Below are 17,361 nucleotides of genomic sequence, written 5' to 3' on the forward strand. Positions count from 1 at the left end.
AGAAGAGTTTCTATAGGATTAGAAGGTGCCCCACCCCTGGTCCCCTTCCCTCAACCCGGAAATTGCATGGGCTGGGACAAAGAGAGTTAAAAGCTGTGTCAGCTGCCGGTCCGGGACAGACAGACAGAAGGAGGGGGACAGGTGGGGCAGCATGACAGCTGGCTGAGAAGCCAGGTGGACAGTGGGAGAGTTGACTGGCAGTGTGGCAGGTGGATGACAGGACAGGCAGGTAGTGGACAGACAGCAGAGACAGGCTGAAACTGTGACAGCTACATGGAGGACTCAGCATGCAGATGGACAAGGTGAGGAGGGGGCAGGTGATCACCAACGGGGTGACACCCAAGACAGACAGAGAGACAGACAGGCAGGCATCCTGTCCTCTTGGCAGTTTGCTGGTGGGAGGGGTGGGCAAAGCATGGGGTGGGTTGACAGGGACAGGGCCATCTCTGAGTTTCCACCCACATTTCCCAGGACCTGGAGGCAGGCCATCCTGGGTTCCAGCATCCTATTGCTCCTTTCTGTTACTGGTGAGTTCCCCAGGGGGACAGGGGCCCCATCTCCCCTTCCAGGTCTGGTTCCCTCCACCCCCCCGCCTGGCACAGAGGAGGGCAGGGGGTTACCTCTGTGCCTCCTATCAACTCCAGTTTTCCAGGTCCTGTCACCACTATCTTTTGATCCGTCTCTCCTGTGTCTTCCTGTCACTATGCTTCTGTCCTTTTTCTGTGTATCTCTGTCTCTGTCTTCCTCTTAACTTTAAGTAACTCTCTTTTTCTTTTTCTCTTTCTTTCTGTGTGTCTGGGCATTGCTGGGTCTTTTCATATTTGTCACTGGGTCTGTGTCTCCCTGTCCCTAACACCCTCAGAGGATCTGTCTTTCTCTCACCTCTCTGTGTCTTCATCTCTGTATCTCTCTTCCTATCTCTGATTCCCAGTCTCTAGATCTCTGACCCCATCTCTCTGGTCCACACCTCTGTCCTCAGGGCTCAGTCAACCAGCCAAAGAGAAGATTACCGAAGGCAAGGAGTGTGTCCGTCACTCACAGCCTTGGCAGGTGGGGCTGTTTGAGGGCACCAACCTGCGCTGTGGGGGGGTCCTCATTGATCGCAGGTGGGTCCTCACAGCGGCTCACTGCAGTGGAAGGTAAGCCCCTGTCTGGGTGGTCCCTTCCAGGGGTAGGCAATGGAAAGATGGTGGGAAGGGTAGCCCTCAGGGTTGGGATCAGGAGAAGGGAGAGCCAAGGAGTAAGGAGATGGTCCTGCAACAAGAAGGTCTGAGGTCAGACAAAGAGTAGGACTTCCTCAACAATGGGCCTGGGGTAGGGCTAGGCAGGTTGGGTGGATGGAGGGCAAGAAGTGTCCTGGAGCCTACCCACCCACATGCTCCCATTCCCTTGTGTTCCCTTTCCTTTCCAGATAATCTCTGTCACCATCCCAGCCATGCCCAGTCTGGGCAACCTCTCTGGGACTCAGTGGTCCCATCTGTAAATGAGGGGATTGGGCTTTCTAGGTCAGAAACTCTGAGGTTTTTTTTTTCTTTTTCTTTTTTTTTTTAAGAATTTATTTATTTATTTGACAGAGAGAGAGATCACAAGTAAGCAGAGAGGCAGGCAGAGAGAGAGGAGGAAGCAGGCTCCCCGCTGAGCAGAGAGTCCCATGTGGGACTCGATCCCAGGACCCTGAGATCATGACATGAGCCAAAGGCAGAGGCTTAACCCACTGAGCCACCCAGGTGCCCCTGAGGTTTTTTCGAAAAGGGAAGTCTCAGACATGAAGAGATGGATTGATTCGGGGACAGAACAGAGAGAGTCCCCTCGTTACGCACTCACTCCTTCCTCTGAAGTTGCTGACAGCCCAGGCAGCCTCTAGGTGGTGGGAACAGAGCAGTGAGCATGACAGTTGGATGTCTCTGCCTCAGCTAAGAGAATCAGGAAGGGACAGAGAGGCACGGGCTCAGGGAGCACAAGTAGGCAAATGGGAAATGGAAAGATGGTGACAGAGATGGGAGATAGAGCAAGCTTGTGAGGGAGTAAGGACAGACACTGAGGGGCAGAGCAGTGGCGAGAGGTTGGAGGGCCTGGGCGCCAAGGCCAGCCCACCCTCACTGAGCCATCTTGACCCCCAGCAGGTACTGGGTGCGCCTGGGGGAGCACAGCCTCAGCAGGCTGGACTGGACAGAGCAGATACGGCGCAGCGGCTTCTCCGTGACCCACCCCGGCTACCAGAGAGCCCAGCATAACCATGACAATGACCTCCGGCTCCTGCGACTGGGCACCCCCGTCCGCTTGACTCGCAGTGTCCAGCCCCTGCCCCTGCCCACCACCTGTGCAGCAGCTGGCACCAAGTGCCAGATCTCAGGCTGGGGCATCACCAATCAACCATGGAGTAAGGGGGCATCAGGGTTAGGGCTCAGGATGGGCAAAGTCTGGGGTGTAGGGCCTCATGCTATTTCAGCAGAAGGATCCATGAGGGCCAAACATGAGGATTGTGGTTTGGGATCAGAGATCATGGTGCACCAGGGGTCCTGGGAGTCAAAATGGTTAAGGGGTTGGGTATAGAGTCAGAAGTCATGGGTCGGGATGTGGCTGGAGGCCAGAGTGATGGCAGGGGTCATCAGACTGGAGCAAAAGACATTTATAAATAAGATCTTGGGGTCATGGGTCATGGACTGTAGTGTTAGAGGTCACTGTAGAGTTGAGGACTTGGGATCCAGATGTTGCACAAGCTGGCCATAATCTGAGGGTGGAAACTGGGATTCAGTTGGGGATCATTGGCCTGGGATTGGAAGCCCTAGAGGTTAGGAGTCATGAGGTCTAGGGTCAAATAAACAGGGATCATAATTCACTTTGGAGTTGGGACCAATGGCTTATTGCTTGAGTCTGAAAGTTTAAGAGAAGACAAGGAATGTGGGGTCTGGACACAGAGAGGGAACATGAGGTTAAGTTGGGATCTAAGGATAACAAGATTGAAGGTAAAAGGTCACAGCATCTGTAATTTAAGGAGAAAAGTGGATCTGGATTCATTGCTTCTGAGGTTGGAGGGACAAAGGGTGACTTGAGTTAAAGCACTCAGAGTCATAGGTTAAAGGTCGGGAGACTGGGTCAATGATCTGAAGCAAGGGTCACTATTAAATGAAGTCATAAATCTGAAATTTAGACGTTTGCAGATTGTAGTGGGGGGTCACAGGAAAAGGGCAGGGTATAGACTGATATTTGGCTTCCTTGAGTAGAGGGAGGTGGCCCCCAAGTGGGGAACTTTGGGAAACCCTATGGGTTCTATCTTCCACCCCCAGACCCATTCCCGGACCTGCTCCAATGCCTCAATGTCTCCATCGTTTCCAGTGCGACCTGCCGGACTGTGTTCCCCGGGAGAATCACGGACAACATGGTGTGTGCCATAGGCACGGAAGGGGCGGACGCCTGCCAGGTGAGTGAATGTAGGCAATGCGTGGTCACTCAAGGGAGGACATTTGGGACAGAGCAGGGAGGATGGGGGGCAGACAGAGGTGGTCAGAAAGGGGAGGCGCAGGATAAGGCAGGGAGAGCAAGGAGATGGAGGTCAGAGAGGAGGGGTGGGTGGTGGAAAACGGAGGGAGGGAACAGAGAAGGAAAGATGGGAGGGGCACCAGGAGAGGGAGAGGAAGAGAAGACGAGGGAAGGCCAAAGGTGGCAGGGACTTGGAACTGAGGTGTGTAACCAGTTGTCTCTCCCCATACCGTCCTCTAACTAATGTTGGCCCAGGCGAAAGTGAGAGGATCTAGGATGGAGGCCGGAAAGGAGGCTGGTGGACTCTTCTGCGCTCAAATTCTGCTACTTTGCTCCCTGGGGTCCTCCAAGTTGGAGGCTGCCCCACCCTACTGGCTAAGGCTCCAGCCTTTGTGCCTGAGAGAACATTTATAGCTCCCGACTTCCTTTGCTGGGATTGGTCACTGATGGCGGTACTCTTTCCCTCATTGGTCAGGACACCAGCCAGTCGTCCTCTACAGAACTCCTGTTCCTCACCTCTTTTGCTGGGATTGGTCACTGAAAATAGTGTCTTCACTCATTGGCCAGAGCTCTAGGCATTGTCCTTGAGAGACCCCCTCCCCCACCTTTCTTGGAGTCCTGCTTTCCCTGGGTTTGGCCACCTGGGGAGGTGTGCAGTGCGTTCTTCCCGGTTGCTCAGTCATTGCTGTGGAGGGAACATTGTTGTGGAGGGGAGCACAGCAGTGCTCTTCTCTGCTAACCAGCCTTGGAACGGGTGTGGGGTCGGGGAAAGGACAATGGGCACAGGATTTCTCCCTTATTCATTGGGTGTTTCTTCTCTTTCTGCATTCCAGGGCGACTCTGGGGGCCCCCTGGTGTGCGGGGGAGTCCTTCAGGGTCTGGTGTCCTGGGGGACTGTGGAGCCTTGTGGGCAAAAAGGCATCCCAGGGGTCTACACCAATATTTGCAAATATGTGGACTGGATCCGGATGGTCCTGAGGAACAACTAACCTCCCTCCATCTCCACCGCTCAGCTTGGGGGCCACACTGACTGATCCTCAGAGCACCAATGCCGCCTCCGTTATCATGCCTGGCTCCCACTCTTCTTGGGCTGTGGATCTTCTTCCAAGAACTCCAACTCCAGCCAGCCCTTCTAAGTCCCATGGTTGGGGGAGGAAGGAATTAAATTCTTCCTGGAATAAATGTAACTATAGCTCTGTCTTGTCTCTTTGGTATCCCGCTGCTGGTGGACGCAGGAGGGAGGCTCATGGGTTCCCCTGCCCACAGGTGTAGGAATAGAGACCACAGGTCGAGAGTTTTCCCTTAGGGGTCACACAGGAATGGAGTAGAAAAGGTTACTTATAACAAAAATAGGTCCCATTTTTTTCTTCAACCAGCAGTTTGGGAACAGTGTCCATGAAGGTCCCAAGGGGGGAATTATTGGCCCCAAAATACCAAATGAAAATTGCAAAATAAAAATTCATGACCATTTAATTAAATGTCTATAAAATGTAACATTCTTCCACCTTCCCAATTTCAACTTGGCTTTGCTGGAGTTGTTGAGCACACATTATATTTAATGTGGGATGTGGGTTCGTTTTAATATGTCTGTGATGATGGAAGGCGGGGTGTAGCCTTGGAAAGCAAGAGGACCCAGCCTAGGTCTTAAAATAGTCCTGCCCACCCCTTGGGTTCTGTCTTCACCGCCATCCAGAAGATGCCAAGGGAGCTTCTCCCCAGTGAATGGAAGGGAAATTTGGGATGGGAGAGTGACAGATGATGGTGACAGCGTGGGAATTCTTGGGTGCCTGCTGTGCTGGGCTCTCCTGGAGTCTTCATCCCAAACACCTCAAGGCAGGGCTGTCCCCCCCATCTCGCAGATGAAGAAACTGAGCCTCACGGGGTGGAGTTCCTCGGCTCACGTCACTGTGGTAGGAAGAGCCAGAGCCGGGGTTTGAGGCCAGGGTGGCTGCCTGAGGAACCCATACCTGGTCGTCTTGCCCCACTTCTGGTTAGGGGAGAGAGGAGGGCCAGACAGAGAGGCAGGAGATCTCTCTGATAACAAGCAGGCCTGCAGATAGAGGGATCGGCAGACAGGAAATTGAGGTGGCTCTCAGATTTGGAAGTCATCGGACCTGAGTCTCACAGCGAGTAAGTGCCACAGCTGGGTTTGGGGGTGCCCCAGGTTTCCCCGGGGAGGCAGAGGCAGGAGAAGGGAGTGGAGGGAAGGGGGACAGAGGCGAAGCCCCAGAGGAGCGCAAGGGATTGGGGCCTTGCTGAGGGCTGACTCCCTTTCCCGGGCCTTGACTCCCACAGGCCCCGACCTGCCTCCCCCACCCTCTGGTCCTGCCCCTTCAGCTGGCAGCAGCCCCACCTCTGTGACGCCCCAGTTTTCCCCCTCCTTGGAATGGAGAAGGGAGGGCCCAGAGGAAGCCAGGGGCCCACCTGGGCTTGGGCTGTGAGGAGGGAGGAGGAGGGACAGGAGGAGAGACACAGAGCCTGGAGAACAAGGCGGAGGGAGAGAGAGAGAGAAGGAGGTGGAGGGAGGCAGAGACAGAGAGACACAAAGAAAGATAAAGAATTAAAAAGAGTCCTTCAGAGAGAGACTGAGAGAGACACAGACAGAAAGACAGAAAGGCATAAGCACAGAGAGGCAAGGAGAAATATGGCCACAGAGTTACAGAAAGGAAGCAACCTCCAAAGATGAAGAGAGACAGACCCAGAAGGATGCAGGCGAGAGGAGAAACAGAGAGAAGAGGGGCTTGGAGAGGTGACAGAGGCAGGCGGGCAGGCGCACACACCCCACCCCCAGGGCAGTAAGGCAGGGCGAGGAGGCCCAGTCATCCGGGCCACCCGCACCTGCCTTCCTCCTGATGCTCTGACCCAATCTGCCTCTGACCCAAACCGCCGCAGCTGCCACCGCCGCCGCCACCAGCCGGCACCCAGAGCCCCAGTCCCAGAGCCTGTGAGTCGGGGAGGGAAGGGAAGACCCTCTTGCAGGGGCCTGCGCTCCCAGAGCCGGCCAGGCCTCCTCTGCCTCTGCGCCATTTCTTCCTCTGCTCTCTCCTTCCTGGCTTGGGCGGGTGCTCTCTGCTTCTCTGTCTCTCCTACTGGCTGCCCTGCCCCCAACTTCAGTGACCTCCGATCCCTGCTTTGATAGCTGACTCCAGCCCTCTACCCCACTCCCCTGCAGGCCAGGGCAGCTGAGGGCACTAGCTCTTCCCTGGACTAGCCCCACCCAGTTCCATCTGTCTGTCCTTCAAAGGGGCAGGGTTTCAGAAGGACAGGGCCCGAGCACTGTCCTTAGTAGGCTGAGCCCCCTACTGCACACCCTGGCAGCTCTCAAAGGGCCTATAGCACCCTGGGGTGGATGCGGAATGGAGCTGGGGGGTGCTGGCTAGGTCTCAGGTGGGCAAGAAGGAAAACATTCTCCCAGATGCATCTCACAGGTACCATGGCTGACTTAAAATAGGGCCAGCCAAACCCTTGCCCCAGCTAAAGACCCTCCCAGCATCAGCCACATCCTCCCTGGCTATGGCTACAGAGAAGCTTTTAGCTGAGATCGGCCCCTCCAAGGCCACCTTGATACCAGATTTTTTTTTAAAGCTTTGGAGGCTGGGACATGGTGAGACCTTGGGCGTTCCTCCAACCCTGTTTTTTCTCCCTGGGGAAAGCCAGAGCAGGCAGGGGAGGGAGGAGAGGGCATGAACCAGTCCCTCCCCAGTCTCCCCATAAAGTGATTGGGCCCCTTGTCCCTTCTTGTTCCCAGAAGAACCTGGGGCCTGCCCTTCCCCTCTCCAGGCCATGATGATTCTTCAGTTAATCATGCTTGCTCTGGTGACAGGTATGATGGGGGATGCGGGAGGGCAAAGGCCTCCCTCTCTGGTGTCTAAGGTCCCTCAACCCTCTATGTCTGGATGGTGACCGAGCCAATGCTGAAGATACAGAATAACCCACAGGGCATCCAAATGGATATAGGAGCCATGATAAGGTCCTGAATGCCCCTCGCTGGGCCAAGCATAATCCCTTTAGATGCTAGAACCGAGAGAGGTCAAGAAGGGTCCCAAGGGAGGGGCTGGGGCAACTGTTATGCGGCAGAATACAGACAGCACAGAACGGTCGCTACTGACCAACCAGCAGCGAAGGATCTTAGTCATTTAATACCTGGTCCAGCCAGATGATGCATTTCAGCGGGACACCAGGCTGGGGCCCAGGCCACCCACCCCTTCTCTGTTCTCCCCACCCCCACTTCTGGGAGTTGTCTCATGCCTGAGCCCCCTCTTTTGCCCTCACTCCCCTCCAGGGCATGTAGGGGGAGAGACCAGGATCATCAAGGGGTACCAGTGCTCTCCTCATTCCCAGCCCTGGCAGGTGGCTCTGTTCCAGAAGACGCGACTGCTCTGTGGGGCAACCCTCATCGCTCCCAAATGGCTCCTGACAGCAGCTCACTGCCGCAAGCCGTGGGTGCGGGGGCTGGGGCGGGCCAGCAGGGGGCTTCAGATGGAGAGATGGATGGAGAGGGGTTTGGGGATGGGGAGGACGTGGTGGGGTCCAACATGGTCATGGATGATGGACACTGAGCTGGGATGGAAGGACGGAAGGCGTCAGACCTGGGATGGCTCTGGGAAGGGGGTCGGGTGCTGGGATGGGGATACGGTTCGGAAGGAGGCTTCTGTGGGAAGTGGGAATGAGTGAGGTCAGAAGTGAAGCTATGTTGCTTTGTTCTCTTAGATGCTCTCATCCATTGCCCCTCCCCCATGTCTCGCCCCTCCTCCCCTCTCCTGCCTCTCCCCTCCTTCCATCTCTGACCGCCATCTCTCCCACCTCAGCCGATATGTAGTTCATCTGGGGGAACACAACCTCCAGCGGCGGGATGGCTGTGAGCAGACCCGAACGGCCACCGAGTCCTTCCCCCACCCAGACTTCAACAACAGCCTCCCCAACAAAGACCACCGCAATGACATCATGCTGGTGAAGATGGCAACTGCAGCCTTCATCACTAGGGCCGTGCGACCACTCACCCTGTCATCGCGCTGTGTCACTGCGGGCACCCGCTGCCTCATTTCTGGCTGGGGCACCACGTCCAGCCCCCAGTGTAGGGGCTCCAGATGGGGGACATGGAGGGCAGGGGTGGGTGATCCCGATTGTGGAAGGACAGAGGGAACCAGAGGAGACTTCAGAGGGGAGATTCCCAGAGTACAAGAGTACGAGAGGGGGTTCCCTGGGGGTGTCAGTGCTGGGATAAGTCAAAAAGAAGAGGGAAAGCGTAAGAGCCAGGTAGGGTAGAGACTAAAGTCTTAGCCTGGGGGTCAGACAGATATGATGTGCCAGGCATGTGCTCATTGCAGGACCTCAGGCACGTGGCTTTGCATCTCTGAACCCTGGTTTTCTTCTCTGTAAAATGAGGATGATCTCACCCACCTACCAGGGCTGGATCAGAGATAGTGTATATAGAACGACTGCCATAATACATTTACTCACTAGCATTACCCGTGCTGTTGCTAGGAGCACAGAGATGAGTTGGGTGCAAGCAAGAAGGACGGGGACTGGCTGTAGTGTGTGGGCAGAGCAGGCACTGCAGCGTGGGGAACAGGGCCAGGGTCCCTCGTTTTCCACATCCCTTCATGCCGTTTCCACAGTGCACTTACCCCATACGTTAAGATGCGCCAACATCACCATCATTAAGCACGAGGAGTGTGAGAAGGCCTACCCCGGCAACATCACAGACACCATGGTGTGTGCCAGTGTTCGGGAAGAGGGCAAGGACTCCTGCCAGGTCAGGGGACAGGGCCAGGGTCTCCAGCCGCTTCCCCGTTCCCATCTCCTACCTCAGCCATCTCTTCATCTGCAGCCACAACCTTATTCCCAACCCTGACCCTGTCTTACCCTGCCACCCCAACTCCGTGTCCACCCCTAGTTCCCATTCCTAACCTCCACAGGATCCCCAGCTCCATCCCCATTCCCACCCCTATTTCCAGCCCCAACATCCCCTAATCAACCCTAACCCCATCTTTATTGCCACCATTGCTTCAGCCTCATCCCCCAGCATCACGCAAACCCCACCCTCAATCTCCACCCCACTCCTAACACCATCCCAGCACCTCCTCCTCCCTAACACAATGCCCAACCCTGACCCCCTCCCATGACCAAGCCACTTTTCTGACCGGTTTTCTCTCTCTCCGTACCTAGGGTGACTCTGGGGGCCCTCTGGTGTGTGACGGGTCTCTTCAAGGCATTATCTCCTGGGGCCAGGATCCATGTGCTGTCACCAGAAAGCCTGGTGTCTATACAAAGGTCTGCAAATATGTAGACTGGATCCAGAAGACTATGGATAATAACTAGCCAGGACCAGCCCAACACCCCTGATCTCTACTTGGCGATGTGGCTCTTACTCATTCTGTTAATAGTCAAGCCTGAGCGAGGACATTTTTATGTATTTTCTTTTCAGCTTCCTGAACTATGAAAGAGGCTGTGGCTTAATAATCTGCTTGGGGTTTGGAATCAGTGAGGCCCGGGTTCAAATCTTGTCTTGTATTAATTTGTGATCTGGAAGAGATAATAGTTGTTTCATTCACTGTTGTGTCCTTGAGCCCCAAAGACAACTTCTGGCATGCACCAAGGTTTCAATAAATACTTAGTGAACAAACGAATCTTTGGAGTGCTTTATATGCCAGACCCTGATCTAAGGGCTTTTAAACATATCAACTAACTTAATCTTCACAAAGATTCAGTGCCATTATTATGCCCATTTTGCAGATGAGGAAACTGAGCACAGAGAAACTAGCCACTTGCTCATAGTCACACAGCCAGTAAGAAGAAAAGCAAGGAATCTAAAGCAACGTCTCCTCTTTTCATTCTTTTCTTTCTTTCTTCCTTTTCTTTTTTCTTTTATTCTTTTTATTTTTTTGAAGATTTTATTTGTTTATTTGACAGACAGAGGTCACAAGTAGGCAGAGAGGCAGGCAGAAAGAGAGGGGGAAGCAGGCTCCCTGTTGCACAGAGAGCCGGATGTGGGGCTCGACCCCAGGACCCTGGGATCATGACCTGATCCAAAGGCAGAGGCTTAACCCACTGAGCCACCCAGGCGCTCAGACTTTTTTCTTTTTTTAAAGCAAAGTGATTTCTTAACTACCAAGCGAAACTGCCTTGACTGAGGCTCAGTTTTCTTATTTGTAAAATTGTGCACTTAAAGGAATGATAGCACAATAGGTAAGTCAGCCTGCCCATAATTAAGAAAAGGAGCTCCCAACTGTTTTTCTTTCCAACCTCCTGGTGAGGTAGTTTCCCCAGACTTGTGCTGGTCTGTAGGACAGCCACTGTTAACCACGTGGGGCCTTCTAAATTAAAATGACCTAAAATACAAAACAAAACAAAAAAAACCACCTAAAATCAGAAAAGGAATTCTTTGGTCACGCTTGCCACATATCAGATGCTCTGTAGCCATATCTGGCTGCTGTACTGAATAGCACATAGAGGGCACTTCCCCTGTCGTAGAGAGTTCACCTGAATAGCACAGAGCTGGACAACCTCTGCAGTGAACTCAGTTCCCACTAGAGAAGATGCCCCACAACTAGTCCAGAACTCAGGATCTTTTTTTGACGCCCTGCGCGCCTTTCACGGAAGGTTGCTGCCATGAGGAGTAAGAGCCCGGAGCTGGAACTGGGGCCTCCTGGTTGTTAGGTAGACTTGCTGTGTGACCTTCTGTGAGTCACTGCCTTTTCTGAGCCTCAATTCCTCACCTGAAAGGAGGGAGTTGGTCCAGGTGATACTGACGCTCCTCTGTGGCCTTGGCCTCCTGTGATTCACGGCCCGTGTGTCATATGAAGGCACACGGATGGCAGGAAGGATCTGATGGGACCACACTTGGGTGTGATCCACTGCCCTCCCCCCCCCTCCGCCCCCTGCAGGAGAAGGAAGAGGGGCGCTAGTCACTGGGACCCACAGTGACCCCACTGCTCAGGGACCCCGCCCAGAACCCTGGGATCATGACCTGAGCCAAAGGCAGAGGTTTTAACCCACTGAGCTGCCCGGGTACCCCTCTGTGATTTCTTCTTTTCCTTGTCTCTGTGTGTCTCAGTCTTTAAGTCTTCTACCCTTTCCTTCCATCTCTCTTATCTCTGGCCTCCCTCTTTCCTGGCCGGCATTCTGCTTTTCTCAGTCATTAGGTAGGCATTTCCTTGTTTATTTTCCTCTCTCTTGGTGGTAATCACCTCTCTCCAATGCTATCTCTGAGACCCTGAGGCTACCCAGGGACAAGGCATCCTCTCTCCCCACCTGAGAAGGCATTTTGGAACCGGAGACCTGGGGAATCCCCATGCAGTCTAGCTCCAAAAAGGGTGTTTGCGGCTCTAGAAGAAGCCTGTATTCCCGGGGCCCCTCCCAGAGCAGGAATCTGGGGCCCAGGTTGGGTGCCAGTCCCACCCACAGTATAATTAGGGAGAGGGAAAGGAGGGAGTGAATCCCTGGGGGGAGGGTGGAGAAATTTCCGGGCTCTTTGAGGTTAAAAGGGAAGGCCAGGCCAGGGGTCCCAGGCCACAGGATTTCAGCAGCCCACTCGGCAGGGCAGAGCCACTTCTGGGTCTCCTCCTTTCTTCCCAGCATCGACTCCCAGGTGAGGTGGGATGCACCTCACCTTAGTAGAGGAGTGTTATGAGAGCATGGGTGGGGACCTTCGGGTCGCGGGCAGCCCTGGTTGAGCCTCAGTTTCCCTATCTATGGCATGCGCCTCTGAACCTCGGACCCCCGTCCACCTGTGAAGGAGGGCGGACCCAAGAGGCTGCTGGGCAGACAGTCCGGGAAAGCTCGGGCTGGGACCTCGCTCCCCCTTCAGGCGTAGGGAGGTCAGGAGGACGCCACAAGAGGCGTCATTAGGGTAATTGTGCCTGTATTGGGTGTTCCGGGCCCCAATCGCCTGTCTGTCGGTCCGCCCCTGAGGTTGTGGGCCGAAGTTTTCAGCGGGTCCGCGAGGGCTGGCTTGGCCCAGGTCGGGCAAATGGGCGAGGTGGGGTGGGTGTGGGGTGTCTCTGAAGAGGCATCTGTTTTAATTCGTCCTGCCCCCCCAGTCTCAGTCCTGGCCATGGGACTCCCGCACCGCCACCTGTGCACCGCCTCTAGAGCCCGGGCCCTGTCGAGGCTGCTGTTGCCGCTGCTCGTGACGCAACTGTGGGGTGAGGCGGGGAACAGGGCTTGGCGGGAGGTCCCCGGGAGAGTGCGCTCTCATCACCAGCCCTCGCGCACCGCGCCTCCTCTGGGGACCCCAGCGCCCACCCGCCCATCCAGAGGAGGCTCGGGCCTAATTCCGCCCTGCTCCTCTCCGAGCTTCTCGCCAGGGGATCCCGACCCCAGCCCTCAGCCTGGATCCCGACTCCTTTCTCCCCGCGGCTTACTTTCCCGGCCCCTTACTAATCCCGGCCCCTCTCTCAGTCCCATTCTGTCCCCACCCCTTCATACTCCTCCCGTTTCTCCCCAGTCTTGCTCTACTGCTCTGCCCTCGCCCCTCTCTCCACCTGCTGCGCACATCCGGCCCCTGCTCCGCAAGCTCCGTCGCGTTCTGTCGTCGCCCCCTGGTGGCCCCGTCGCGTTCCATTCCCGCTCTGCTCCGGGTGCTGCCCTCTGTCCCTGTCCCTGTCCCTCTCCCTCCAGACCCACCCAGTTCGCTCTCCAAACCCTAGTCCGCTCTAATCCTGCCTCCTTCCCCTTTCCCGCTGTTCTTCTCCTGCCACTTCCATTCGGTTCCTGCAGGACCCCCAGTTTGCACGCCCCCCGCTTCCCTGGTTTTGGCTCCGGGCCCCCCAGCTCCGGCCCTAAACCCAGCCCTTGTCCTGCCTGCTCTGATCTCCACCCCCTTTCTTTCTCCAGCCGCGGAGGCGGTGCTGCTCCCCAGAAACGACACTGGCGTGGACCTTGTGGCCTCTGGCGCTCCTTGCGCACGCGGTTCGCAGCCCTGGCAGGTCTCCCTCTTCAGTGGCCTCTCGTTCCACTGCGCGGGCGTCCTGGTGGACAAGAGTTGGGTGCTCACAGCCGCGCACTGCCGGAACAACAAGTAAGGGGAGATCCTCGGGGCAGCTACGGAAGGGCTGTGGAGGCAGGTCCCTGGGAGGGGGCGGGAAGGTCTGGGGCACTTGAGTCCCTGTGCGAGTCAGTGCTGGAGGACTTCCCGTAGGAGGAGAGGTGGGGTTGTGCTGTGGCCGCCAGGGGGCGGTGTGGTCCTTCTGAGCGTTTCTGGGCCTTCGGCCACCCCTGTCTTCCTAAAACTCCTTGGGTTCTGTTGAAGTGTAGATAGTTGTACGTCACAGACAGAAGTCAGGATCTGGTGTGGTTAGTAATTTCGAACTAAAGAAATTATTCACCTCATGAGCTGCCACTGAGGGAGGAAGGAAGAGAGGCTTACCCCAGCACTCAATTCTTGCTGCGCTCAGAGACCTAAATGCCTAATCATTCTTCTCTGTTTCCCAAGAACTCAAGCCTCCAGCTCCACCCCCAAACACCCCCTCCTCCCTCAGACCCAGAGTCCTCACCCTCAAACCCCTCCTCCCTCAGAACCCAGAGTCCAGACTCCTACCCTGCTACTAGTACCCTCCTTCCCAGGGACTCAGAGTCTGGTCCCAGTTCCTAACAAGGCTTTGCCCCCATATATCTCTTCCCTCCCTAGTCCTCTATGGGCTCGCGTTGGGGACGACCACCTGCTCCTCCTCCAGGGCGAGCAGCTCCGCCGGACCACTCGCCATGTCATCCACCCCAAGTACCACCAGGGCTCAGGCCCCATCCTGCCAAGGCGGACAGACGAGCATGACCTCATGCTGCTGAAGCTGGCCAGGCCCGCTGTGCTGGGGCCTCGCATCCAGACCCTGCGCCTGCCCTACCGCTGTGCCCAGCCTGGAGACGAATGCCAGGTTGCTGGCTGGGGTACCACGGCTACCCGGAGAGGCAAGAGCGGGGGTCCCTGAGGCCTGTATCCCGGGGAATACCTTGAGGGCCAGTACGATGGGTCTGAGGGAGGAGGGGGTTGGGGGCGTGAACTCCTGGGTCCTGGAGGATTAAGGGCTGGCCGCTGGTTTACCTACTGTTTCCTCCCATCAGTGAAGTACAACAAGGGCCTGAGTTGCCTCAGGGTCACTGTCCTGAGCCCTAAAGAGTGCGAGGTCTTCTACCCTGGTGTCGTCACCAATAACATGATGTGTGCAGGACTGGACCAGGGTCAGGACCCCTGCCAGGTAGGGACTGGCTGGGGCGGGTCTCTGACGCATGGGAGCTAGGATAGGGAAGTTATGAGAAATCAGAAGGCCCCATCGCTGTCCCCAACCCCAGCCCAGAGTCATCCCCGTGTCCAACACTATCCCGTCCCTACCCCAACTTCATTCCCATCTCTGACTCTATCTGCTCTGCTCACCTGTTTGTGCCTGGCCCTACCTACTTCCCACCCCATCCTCAACTGCATTTCCACCTTCTGGCTATTCCTAAACCCCGACCCCATCCCTACCTCTCCATCTGTCTTCATCCCCTCACTTGTCACAAGCTGTAATCCCAGTGGCATCACACTTCCATTCTCATCCCCCATCCGATATCCACAGCCTCCAGTCCAGCCCCATCCCAACCCAGCTCATACTTAATTCCAACCCCACCCCAAGCTCATCTTTACCCAAACGTAACTCCAACCCTGCTCAAACCCCTTCCTTCCCTATCACTATCCCAGACCCCCAAGTGACAGCCCTTGGATCGCTGTATTTAATGGATCTCTCCCCCCACCCCCCAGAGTGACTCCGGTGGCCCTCTGGTCTGTGACGAGACCCTGCAGGGCATCCTTTCATGGGGCGTTTACCCCTGTGGCTCAGCTCAGCATCCAGCTGTCTACACCCAGATCTGCAAATACAGCTCCTGGATAGAGAAAACCATACGCTCCAACTGACCCAGAGGCCCTTCCACTCCACCAGCTGCCATCTTGCTCCTTCCTTCACAGTTGTGGGGGCTGAATTCTCCCCCTGTTCTGTTCGAACCTCTGCTGCCCAACACCTGCTCACATCTCTCCTCATCTCCCCCTGCCTACTGCTGCTCTTTCCGCACTTTGAAGCCAAAGTGTCAATAGAGGTGGTCAAGTTTAATTCAAGAAAAGCAAGGAAGCTGGTGGTCACCCAGCATCTGAGAGAAGTTGTCACTCACTCAGCCTGCCTCCCTCTGCTACTCCCTGCTGTATGACCTCGGGCAATCAGAGTAACCTGTCTGGGCCTCTGTTTCTTCATCTGGAAGATGGGGACAATGGAGTGCCTGCCTCAGAGGCATTGTGAAGAGACGATCATACAACACGATCATATAGCACAAGTGCATAGGTTGCTATGGTAACTGTCAGTAAAGCATTAACATAGGGGGTGGCGAGCCCTGACTGAATGTTCCCTGTTGTCATGATCTGTGAGCAGGTCCTGGTGAGGATGAACGTATGTAACTTCGTGTCCTGGGAGAGAAGCACAGGAGTAGCACCCCCGTCCCAAGCCCCTGAGCCCCATCCTCTGCATCCCCATCCCTCAGGGCTGATGGGAGAATCACACTCCCCACCCTCCCCTCAAGGTCCATGAAGCACCCCTTAACCACTTCCTTCCTCCCTCCCACTGTTACCCATGTCTGGGTCCACCCAGCACCAGTTCCTCCTGTCCCAGCAGGAGCTGGGCCACCTCTGAGTCATCTGGTCCCTTCTCTGCCTTCCTGGGGCCACTCACCTTCCAAGGGACCTCACCACAGATCCACCTCAGCCTCCAAGACCAGAGGAACCCGCCCTGCCTTAGTTGCTAAGTTCAAGGAAAGAAGTCCTCTGAGATTTAGGGGAAGTTTTTTGTTGAGATCCCTCTCCATTCTCTCACCAACCACAAGCCCCAGTCCCAGCTCCACCATATCCCAGTTCTCTTATCCAACACTTAAAACCCCCAGTCCACCGCCATCCCCACCCTATCCCAAATTGGCTTGGAAATTTCGCCCTGGAAATATGGAAGGAGAAGGGTTCTTTACCTTTCTCGGAAAGTGTCGCCATGTAAATATTCCTACGCTGGGGTGTATTCTACACAGAATCCAGGCAGAGCTAACCGATGTTTGGGTACCTCCATTTAGCCTGAACTCTGGAGATGTAACATCAGCTGAACATATGCACAACAGAGATGTTCCATTTCTGAGCATCTGTTATATGGCAGGCAGGATGCTGGGCACTGAGAACATAGTGGTGACCACCACCACGAGGTCTTTGCCCCTACAGAGCCAATGGAAGACTGGCACATAGTCTCCAGCTCCCTTCCTCTGCCCCCATTAGCACACCCAGGAAACGCCAATCAGACATATCAGTTAAGTTTGTCATGCAACACTCGAAGAGGTGGGAACTTGACTCGTTTTTAAAGGCACATCACCCGTCCTTTTAGTCATCATACTACAAGTGTTTACTGAGCTGTGTCCTACTCTAGGTCCTGGAGATGAATCAGCCCGAGTTCTACCCTCAAGGAGCTGCTAGTCAGGTCAGGGAGACAGGCAAGACCTCCATTCTTGTCATTCAGGTTTCTACGCAAATATCACCTCCTCAGGCCTTCCAGGATTGCCATGGCTAAAGGGGTCCCCTGTGTCACCAGGAAAACAGTCCATTGCTGGGCTTATTTCTTTTGCAGCACTTGTTAGAGCTGGAATGACTCATTTGTTTGTTTACTGCATAAGGTCTGTCACCTGTCTCTCCCAACTCAGTCCATGAAAGCAGGGACTCTGATTTATTCACTAGTGATTTTTCTTTTTTAAAAAAAATTATTTAAATTATTTACTTCTCAGAGAGAGAGAGAGAGAGCCAGCACAAGCAGGGGGAGTGGCAGACAGAGGAAGCAGCAGGCTCCGCCAAGCAAGGACCCGGACATGGGGCCCAATCCCAGGACCCTGAGATCACAA

At 55.2% G+C, this 17,361-nt stretch overlaps 3 protein-coding genes across 5 annotated transcripts; all 3 read left to right on the forward strand.

Moving 5' to 3' along the window:
• The first annotated feature begins 217 nt into the window (after positions 1-217).
• KLK12 (kallikrein related peptidase 12) lies at positions 218-4,621 on the forward strand. The gene is made up of 6 exons (XM_044256776.1): positions 218-302; positions 472-527; positions 980-1,139; positions 2,121-2,380; positions 3,288-3,421; positions 4,314-4,621. The coding sequence occupies exons 1-6, from the start codon at positions 274-276 to the stop codon at positions 4,467-4,469; spliced, it is 795 nt and encodes a 264-aa protein (XP_044112711.1). The 5' UTR covers positions 218-273; the 3' UTR covers positions 4,470-4,621.
• A 911-nt stretch (positions 4,622-5,532) lies between these two features.
• On the forward strand, positions 5,533-10,059 carry LOC122911767 (kallikrein-11). Of its 2 annotated transcripts, XM_044256774.1 has the most exons (7): positions 5,533-5,610; positions 6,373-6,424; positions 7,229-7,303; positions 7,763-7,919; positions 8,289-8,554; positions 9,099-9,235; positions 9,649-10,059. In XM_044256774.1, exons 3-7 carry the CDS (start codon positions 7,264-7,266, stop codon positions 9,799-9,801), a joined length of 753 nt encoding a protein of 250 aa, XP_044112709.1. In that variant the 5' UTR covers positions 5,533-5,610; positions 6,373-6,424; positions 7,229-7,263; the 3' UTR covers positions 9,802-10,059. The 2 variants fall into 2 exon arrangements, with proteins under 2 accessions (XP_044112709.1, XP_044112710.1); XM_044256775.1 differs by lacking the exon at positions 5,533-5,610 and having other exon boundaries at positions 6,068-6,424.
• A 1,887-nt stretch (positions 10,060-11,946) lies between these two features.
• KLK10 (kallikrein related peptidase 10) lies at positions 11,947-15,835 on the forward strand. Of its 2 annotated transcripts, none has more exons than XM_044256777.1 (6): positions 11,947-12,070; positions 12,522-12,626; positions 13,318-13,501; positions 14,111-14,385; positions 14,539-14,672; positions 15,212-15,835. In XM_044256777.1, the coding sequence occupies exons 2-6, from the start codon at positions 12,536-12,538 to the stop codon at positions 15,362-15,364; spliced, it is 837 nt and encodes a 278-aa protein (XP_044112712.1). In that variant the 5' UTR covers positions 11,947-12,070; positions 12,522-12,535; the 3' UTR covers positions 15,365-15,835. The 2 variants fall into 2 exon arrangements, with proteins under 2 accessions (XP_044112712.1, XP_044112713.1); XM_044256778.1 differs by lacking the exon at positions 11,947-12,070 and adding an exon at positions 12,378-12,442.
• Positions 15,836-17,361: the final 1,526 nt, after the last annotated feature.

Source organism: Neovison vison, chromosome 7, assembly GCF_020171115.1.
Source record: "Neovison vison isolate M4711 chromosome 7, ASM_NN_V1, whole genome shotgun sequence".
NCBI classification, from domain to species: Eukaryota; Metazoa; Chordata; class Mammalia; order Carnivora; family Mustelidae; genus Neogale; species Neogale vison.